The 9,293-nt window shown below is 38.4% G+C and overlaps 1 protein-coding gene across 1 annotated transcript; it reads right to left on the bottom strand.

The window, feature by feature from the left end:
* Positions 1-5,339: 5,339 nt before the first annotated feature.
* On the bottom strand, positions 5,340-8,997 carry SNAI2 (snail family transcriptional repressor 2). The gene is made up of 3 exons (XM_026097868.2): positions 8,620-8,997; positions 7,506-8,051; positions 5,340-6,539 (listed from the first exon to the last, which is right to left on the bottom strand). The coding sequence occupies exons 1-3, from the start codon at positions 8,696-8,698 to the stop codon at positions 6,358-6,360; spliced, it is 807 nt and encodes a 268-aa protein (XP_025953653.1). The 5' UTR covers positions 8,699-8,997; the 3' UTR covers positions 5,340-6,357.
* Between the last annotated feature and the right edge of the window lie 296 nt (positions 8,998-9,293).

The following is a 9,293-nucleotide window of genomic DNA, read 5'->3' as shown; positions in this document are numbered from 1 at the left end:
AGCAAAGGTTTATCGGAAACTGCCATTTCAGTTAGCAGGTGTCTCTCTCTCTTTATATATATATTTGAAATTTTGCTTCTCACAATGGTAAATGCAAAGTTCACTGGAATAAAATCACTGGACAATTGGACAATCCCAGAATAACCTGTGCATAGGAGAATTTTCACCTCCAGTAGGCCAGACAGACATAAATACAATAAGATCACGTTATCATGATTTTCAGAATAACTCAGTTCCCTGCAGCGCCTTCTGGAATCTGAGTAGAGTTAGTAGAAAGGAAGAATGCTTTTTTTTCTTTTTTCAAAATTGGAAAGGAATCCTTTATCTGAGTAAAAATATTAATATTCCTGTTTTAAACAGCTGATAAACAATGGAAATGCCTTTTTAGTTAAAGGTGTTAGATTAAAAAAAAAGAAATAACCAGAATTGTAGCTGAGCTGTTTTTTAAAAATATTTTCCCAGTTTAAATTCTGTACACTTAATTTTGCATGTTTTGCACATATATAGTCTAGCATGACTTTGGATGTTTCTGTTATTCATACTTTATATTTGTGTAACTTAAAAAAAATGTCTATTTTCTTAGTTCCTGATCTATTTTGCAGCAATAAGAATGGTAATCAGACATACCTGATTTATCAACTGCAGTTTTAGTTGGAGCCAAAATCTCCTCTCCAAGCTAAACAGTGCTGAACTTCTGAGTTTCTCCTGTTACAGAAGTCTGACCTAGAAGGTAATTTGTAACTGATATTTACTGCTTGTAAATGCCTATTAAATACCATGCCCTCCTATGAAGGCTGACATTTTAACAGTCCTCAAGACCTATCTTTTTCTTCCCTTTGTCCCTGGAACCCATGCAGTTCTGCCAGTGTGACATACTGAAGCCTCTTAGGATAGACAGAATATCTGGGTTTCCACCAGTCTTCGGTCATAGCTCTCTGCTGTGACTGTTAAGCCAGAACCTACAGTGCTGATTTTGTAACCTGTGAGGAGAGCTGGTTGGGAAATAAAAATATCAGAAAAAGCAACTATTTTTCTGCCAATACTAGGAAAAGGGGGAACAGAGAAAAGGCGTGGGGCAATTTTTTTGAAACTACCTACGAGATGAAAGCTGTTTGCCAAAAATGTGATTTTTTTTTTTTTTTTGTCAGTAAGTTGGGACTTATTAAAAATCCTGACTGGTTTTGAGTGTGGGCCTTGCCCAGTCAGAACTAGTTAGGAACTGGACTGAGATGCCAAGCTGTTTCACAAACATCACCAAAACATCCATCACGAGTCACAAGATCCTCTTTTTTTAATTTCCCCAAGACATAACAACCTGGCCGGGTTTCATGTATTCTGGATGAATAGTGAATGCTTGGTGTACTTGGAATATAATAAATCTTGGTGTACTGTCCTCCAAAACATATTTTTATAATATTTAAAAATGTAAAAAGATAAAATTTAATACTAAATATGATGTGGCTTTTAAAGAAATGCAGACAGTTTTTATTAGTCTTCTATGCATAGTATTATTACTATAAATTGTGGATTATTCATTCAATTTTTGCTGTAGTTACTTAATAACTGTCAGTTTTCATCCTTCTGCCTCTTTATTCATTGTCAAGTATTGATGATTTGCCAGGCCACATAAGAAGGCAGGTTATATTCAAAGGAATTTACTTTGGTTTAAGAACATGTGCAAAATCCGAGCTAATTGCAGTGCAACTTTATACTTTGACTGCTTCTTATTAGCAACCTAACAGATGTCTGTGACTTCATGTTTTGATATTCATCACTTGTACTGGGAGGCCCTGGGACCTAATGAGACCTAAACGCCTCTCTGTGAGAGATTCATTAGATTGAAGCTCCTGCATTCCTAGGTACGTCTTTGAAGAAGGTATGAAAAGATACGGATTAGAAGCAGTTTCTGTTTGATGGATCTTTAGGCCCAGCACGTGATGTGTGTTTGTTGACTGAACCCACATATAGGGCCTGGTTAGAGGAAGTGGCAGTGTCCGGACCTATAAAGTATTAAGAGACTCGTGATCCACTGGCTTTGATCCATTGTCAGTCTCAGCTGGGAAGGAGGTGATTCCTATGTAAGGCTGAGAAAACACTAACAGAACAGACCAAAACATGGGATTTAAGGAGAAAGTAGAAGCTTAGCAAGGTAAGGGATGGCTTCCTGTAGTCTGCTTTGGCTGGGCGAAAAGCTGTGTAGTGTACGTAATATAAAGCCAAACTTCTAGGAATGTATTCTGATCTAGGCTTGACGTGTAGAGATCTTTATCCTTTCTATGCTGAGTGGACAGGCAAGCAGCTTGAAGACACTCTCTTTTGACTTTAATAAACTTTGTCCTGCTAGAAAGGACCCTTGTGTATGCATTTAAACCCACCTTTTTTCATGGAAGGATGGTTCCACTAGCAAGATTAAGGTTCTCTCTGTGGGTTGTTCCGAAGCAGGTCCTCCAAATTAGAATTGCAGTGAAAGCATCTGCAAGTTTGAAAAGGCAGGCTGGTCGGCTGCATGTCTTATCTATGTGTAGATAACATGTGAATGTCTGCATGCACCACTGTTGCTCTTCCAAGCTTATGGTTTGAAGGCTACCAAAATATGGCTGAGGCCATGTGGATTTCTGCTGGCCTTCCTGTGATTGTTCTGTTTCCTACGTCTTCTTTCAACCACATGGTGCAAAAATGTTTGCAAAATGGCAGATAAAAAAAGCATATCTTCCCTATTTGTGAGAAATGTCATACAAGACTTTAGTCTGATTGTTAATTGTTGGAATATTAATTTTGCTCTCTCTTGCTCCTCCTAGGACCATAATGTTGACATAGTACTTCTTAGAATGGACACTGATTAGTGTTTATCTGTTTTCTAGCTTTGTAATCCGTAAAAAGTTGAAAATTGTGTTATTTTGTACTAGTCAGCAATTATGTCCCTTTCCCAGATCAGTCGATTTTAGACAGCTTATTAGTGAACAAAAAGCTATGAATCACACTGTATATAGGTTGCTATTCTGTCAGTGGCTTTAGAGGAGAGACTGGCCCTTAGATAACTTAAATTTTCACTTAAAAGTATTACTTTTGGCACTGGTGTCAAAAATGAAGATGAGAAGTGAGAGACTTCAGAACAGAACAATGAAGACAGCAGGAGTGTGGGGAGCATGTTTTCTTAAGAAAGATTAAAAACTTGGATGTAAGATCAGAGATGTCTTGCAAGAAACGCAGCAGTGGTGAGAGTTTCAATGGGTATATTCACCAAGGAGAGAGCCTTTCAGCCACATTTCAAGAAAATCAGTGGAGTCATAAACCAGTAGCTCAGAACAGAATTCAATTTATATTGATAAATAACTTGTGCAGCTACAGAAGGCATTTCTAGAGTAATGAGATAAAACCATTAACGTTTTGGAGAAACGTCCTGACAGAAAGCTGTTTCCCAGAAAAAGCAGGGAAATTCTCCTCCCTGGGAAGTCTGTGCTACAACTGGACAGAGACCAAGAAATCTGTGATAGAGCACTCTGTTTCAATTAAAGAGATAAGTTAGAAGAGCTTCTAGACCTTTCCCATCTCTGTGTTTTATGAGTACAGGTGTTACAGGCATGCAAAGTAGCATATCTTAATTGTCATCTCCACATCAGACCAGTTCCACTTGTGTTTGGTTTAGCATACTGTATTTTGATGAAGTTTTCATCTGATTTCCCTTAAGGACAATAGTAGCATTTCCACTCTTTCAATAAGTCAAGTTCTTATGTTATTTCATTTACTATGGATGTAGAGAATTTAAAGTGTAAATTAAAGCAATGGAAAAGCCTTATGATACCAGGTAAATAGGTGCAGGAGAGCAAACCTAGAACTTTGTCAGTACAAACAGCTGTTTATTGCCAGAGCTTTTCTTATACACAGGTAAACTTTATTCTGGGAGGAGAAAGCTGCACAAATAGTTGCTGGAGCCTAAGGACTTCAAAGTGAATAGCATGGAAGTGTAAATCAATAGAGTAACCACATGAAACTTTTCAAGGGTATTTGATGCCTTCTTATATTCATTTCAAAATGTTACCTTGCAAATTCCCACTAATCCTAGCTGCATTTGGGTTTTTTTTGTTTTTTAATTTGCCTACCTTTCAGTTTATCTTTTTTGAATTCTCTAGTTATTTCCTAAAACAAAAATCCCTAGCAGATTCCGGAGAATGGTTATTATAACTTTGAGATTTTATCAGAAGATGCTTGGAGAATATGAAAAACTTCATTTGAGCTGACCTTTTTCCAGCACAATGCTTTCTTGTAGAGAAAAGGTACAAAACTTTTGTTAAGCACATATTGGCTGTGTTATTCTAACACAGTTCGGCTCAAGTGTTCCTCTGCAGGCCTCAGCTGGAAGAGAGAAAATACTGGTATAATCTGTTGCAATACTTTGTTGAATTGCAATCTCTTTTTCAAGAAATCTGCATTTTATGTGTACCCAACGTTGATCTGATTGTTAATTGTTGGAATATTAATTTTGCGCTCTCTTACTCCTCCTAGGACCATAATGTAGACATAGTGCTTCTTCGATTGGATGCTGACTAGTGTTTATCTGTTTTGTAGTTTTGTAATCTGTAAAAAGTTGAAAATAATGTTATTTTGCACTAGTCAGCAATTATGAGATATGATTTGTTGATGTTGCAATGCTTGTACATAGTTCAGATCTTGGAATCTTTATTCAAACCATTTGAAGAAAAATATCCTACTTTTTATTACTGAATAATTATTTCCTCTGATATATTAGCTGATATACACAGTCAGAATACATTAAACTGACACTTTTGATACGTATGATACTTTAATAAAAATATCTTTAATCTTTCTGAAGTGACCATATCAAGTATATTGTGTTATGACTTGAATACAGCTCTAAAAGAGCATCATGCAAATGTTACCAAACTCCCGTAAGGTTCCGCTGACAATAATGAGCTTTGGATCAGGCCCAAAATTCCTAATGTCCGCGTCTCAGGAAAAGTACTCTAATCAGGCTGCTCTAATAGCATCCTTTTAACTGTTACAATGCAAGAAAGATGTTTCTTTTAAATGTTCTGGATAAAATATATTTTGCAATGTTGTCACGCTGCTATAAGAAACACAAAAAAGCACCCGTGCTTTAAAGGAGACACTCTATAAAAATGCACTGTACTGTTTTAAATGTTTGAAAGTGCAATGGATATATTTCTTTTTAATGACCAGTACTTTTGAACTAAGAATTCACATCTGAAAATCACTTTCATCTTCATTTTGCAATGTAGAGACACTTCCATCTCTCTATGACCCATACCCTTTATAAATCAGGCACAGTCCTTTTATTCAATTAGAACAAACAACAGTAATCTTACTTAAAAATGTTTATTGTAAAAAAGTGGCTAGAAAACAACATAAATTTCACTTCACGCTTTCTTCAAGTTATCTATAGACACTGCTATAGGCAACAATTCACTTTCATTCATAACACATTCAATCATATAAAAATAAAAATATTTACATTATGTCCACATACTTTACAAAATCATCAATAAAAAAGGCACTTGGAGGGGTAATGCTGAACATATTGCATTTCCTTTGTGCATTAAAAAAATAATTCAGACTCCCATGAACCCCCTCTCTTGCACTTATTCCCGTTTTTTAAAAAAAATTAAAGTTTAGAGGATCTATTTCATATTAAAAGATGGTCAAGCATGCACCAGGAATGTTTGAAGCTACAGTCTTGTTTTTTTTTTTAAAAAAAGGCACATGCGGTTAGTTCGTGGCTGTCAATTTTTCATACATTCTCTTACATGTTTCCTTTTTCCTCTCTTAATTATGCAGTTTTAAAGCATTTCAGATCATTAATGTAGGACTTGGCTTTTAATAAAATAAAATAAAAAACACAGCAATGAATAATATTAAACATTTACTAAGGTAAACTTGGAATACTTTTTAAGGCACCTGAGATAAATGGTGTCTAGCAAAATTCACTTGGGTAGTAATTTTTTTAAAAGTTCGATTTCAAATACTGTTTCTTTGGTTGAAATGGCTTGGCAGGAATGTATTGTTAACTTTGCAGCCTTTTCTTAGCAAGAATAGACTACATGCATTTGGCTTCATCTATAAAGAAAGTTGATAATGTTTCTTCCTTAGCATCTACTTGAAATGTCATGCACGGTGTCTTTCCCCATATTTCAAAATTCACACTTAAGTGACTGAACAGAAATGCTTATGCTCATTTCTACTGACATTGTAAGCTCTTCCACTATTTTGTTTGTTTTTTTGGTTGAAAAGTAGAAGAGAAAATGCCTCTGGATTTCCACTTATCATTTGGAACAGGAGTGGAGAAATGCATTGAGTCCAGGTAAACATTGACTGCATGACTCAGTGTGCTACACAGCAGCCAGATTCCTCATGTTTGTGCAGAAGAGACATTCTGGAGAAAGTTTTGGAGCAATTTTTGCACTGGTATTTCTTCACATCCGAGTGGGTCTGCAGATGAGCCCTCAGATTGGATCTGTCTGCAAAAGCCCTGTTGCAGTGAGGACAGGAAAACGGCTTCTCCCCTAAAAAAGGAAACATCAAGGAAAAATACGATAAAGCATTAAAAAAGAAATACACTTTTAGGACAGGTAAAATTCCCATTTATCCTAAGAAACAAACAAAGGAACAGGATTTGTTATAATAAAGGAAATATGTAATAAAACATGAAGTCAGGCCACAGATTTAACAGCTTTCAGCACCGCTGGTTGTTCTCGCAGAATTCAGTCTTTTCAGAATATGCTGCTGAGTGCAATCTCCAACGACAAGCTGCTGACACCTTCTGCATCTACAGGTGCAGGCAGCACTTTTAGGTTGGGCACCTCCCAAAATTTTTAAATATTCCTTTTTTTCAAGGAACTTGTTCTGCTCTATGCTTAGCTCTACGTGAATTACTTGGGACAGGGGCTTTGACTAAAAAGGCAGCAAACAGCTGTACAGATGTTACATTGTACCCAGTGTTACACTCAAAATCAGGTTTTTGCCTCATCAGAAAAAAATGCATTGGTGATGATGTGTTTCTAATTCTTAAGGACTTCAGACAGTGCACGCAAAACTTGCCAATTGCTTAAGGAGTCAGAGGTTAGCTCCACATGCACGGCCTGTCTGTTTTGCTACCTGATTTCAGAGTCAACTGGAACCATTGCAATCTTAGCAGTTTCCAAAGTCTGCAAGTTAACATACTTAAACACACTCAAAATCTTCAGCTAGTGGAGATGGGCTAAACTGTCCTGGAATTGTCAAGGAAGATATGCTGATTTACATCAGAATCTGGCCCCCAAGTGCAACACCCTCTTCCCCCCCCCCCCCCCCCCCCGCCTCCAAAAAAGAGAGAGAAAGAGATTGGCCTTTTAATGATACATTTGAAATTGTGTGTATGCATTTCAAAGACAGTCAGGAAACACTGTTGTTTACCTGTGGAAAAAAAATAGTAAAAAAGGCATGCTGATAGTATAGCAATAACATACTGCACTCCTAAAGGTTGTTCTTACCAGTGTGAGTTCTAATGTGTCCTTGGAGCAGCCAGGGTCTAGAGAAAGCCTTGCCGCAGATCTTGCAGACACAAGGTAGTGTGTGGGTCCTGATGTGCATCTTAAGTGCTCCCAGGCTGACATACTCCTTGTCACAGTACTTGCAGCTGAATGATTTCCTAGACTGGGCATCGCAGTGCAGCTGCTTATGTTTGGCCAACCCGGAGAAAGTTGAATAGGTCTTGTTGCATAAACTGCACTGAAACTTTTCAGCCTCGATTGCATGGGGATCTGAAAGCTTGGACTGAATTCTCTCTTCTTCATCGCTAATGGGACTTTCTGAACCACTGTGATCTTTGGAGGAGGTGTCAGAAGGTGGAGGTGGGCTGACTCTTCCCAAAGATGAGGGATATCCAGAAAGCGGAGAGAGGTCATTCGGTAGTGGAGATGGTAGCAGCCCGGTTGTAGTCCACACAGTAATGGGGTTGTAAGCTACTGAGCTCAGGATCTCTGGCTGTGGTATGATAGGGACTGGATAGCTTTCATACAGGTATGGGGATATAATCACTGGAGAAAGAAGAAAATCTTAAAGTAAGAGAAACAGAAAGTGTTTCAAACGGCAATAAAATTAACATTTTGTGGGTTAACAAGGGTGTAAGTCAAATACGGATTATGGTCATACAAGCATAAGGAGGATTAAGGAAATAATGTTTTACACATGTATACTGATGCATAGAGACAGTACCCTTGAACAGACATAATACAGTTGGAACATCCCTTCGAGGCAGCACGCTGTTTCTAAATTTACGCAGCCTGGTATAACGAAACAGTGAAACTTCCTGATAGATTTCTATGGAAGTTTAAATTCCATTACCAGCAGATGTAGAAGAGAAAAACCTCCAAATCCTCTTAAAATAACTGAGTTCAAGTAGATAAGCCAACTTTGTGATTCATTCTGAGCAGCCTTGACATATTTCCTCAAACTGCCTCTTTGTAAGCAAACGAAATAAAAGAAGGAACTAGCTCATTCCCCAAAGTCTGAAAGCCACAAAGCAGTCCCACCCCTCCTCTTTGCTGCCACGCAATAAACGCAGCCCCAGAAGCAGCGCGGCGGCGTTTGATTTTGTTTTGTTACCTGTATGAGTGTCCAGCTCGCTGTAATTTGGCTTCTTAGAGGCATTGAAATGTTTCTTGACCAGGAAGGAGCGTGGCATTTTGAATGCAGGCTTTCTCCTTCTCCCAGAAGCTCCCTGTGGTTCAGCGTAACGGTGCCCGGCTCGCGTGCAGCACACACTATCACTGCCAGCACATCGGTCCCTATAGCATTGTCTGCGCCGCGCCGTCCATGCACCGGGGTTGTGTAGTGGCAGTGTAGAGGCGCCTTGAAAAGTGCTGTAAATACCCACTAGTCAGGTGCAGGGGGGAAGGGTTTTCCGCTCCTCCAATCACTTCTGGATGTTCTCAAGCACTTTTCCAAACAGGCTGTTTTTCTGGGAGGACTTTCTCGCGCTCACAAGACGGCTCCAATCCCGGCGAGGAGGGTTTGGTTCAGGTTTCAGCTCCTCCCGCTGGAGACAGCTGTTAACAGAGGAACAATCTGTTGTCAGAACGCATTATCCTGCTACAAAGTGGGTGTATGTTGTTCTTTAGAATTTCTGTCTAGAAAAATGTGTTGGTCAAAGTGCTTTAAAAAAAAGGTCAGTTTACTGATTCAGCTGAATTCTTTTTTCGCTTCCTGACAGAGACCTGGAGAAGTCATATGCACTGAAACTACTTTTTTTTTTAAAACAAGTCTGGTTTCCAGATGTT

The sequence above is a fragment of the Dromaius novaehollandiae genome, chromosome 2 (genome assembly GCF_036370855.1).
Source record: "Dromaius novaehollandiae isolate bDroNov1 chromosome 2, bDroNov1.hap1, whole genome shotgun sequence".
Classification (NCBI taxonomy): Eukaryota; Metazoa; Chordata; class Aves; order Casuariiformes; family Dromaiidae; genus Dromaius; species Dromaius novaehollandiae.
The sequence above is the reverse complement of the archived record's forward strand: the minus strand, read 5'-3'. Positions and strand labels throughout refer to the sequence as shown.

Coding starts and splice junctions, on each gene's coding strand:
- SNAI2 (XM_026097868.2), bottom strand. CDS start 8,698: ATGCCACGCTCCTTCCTGGTCAAGAAACATTTCAATGCCTCTAAGAAG. Junction 8,052..8,619: donor CGAGCTGGACACTCATACAG/GTAACAAAACAA, acceptor TTCTTTCTCCAG/TGATTATATCCCCATACCTG. Junction 6,540..7,505: donor ACACATTAGAACTCACACTG/GTAAGAACAACC, acceptor TTCCTTTTTTAG/GGGAGAAGCCGTTTTCCTGT.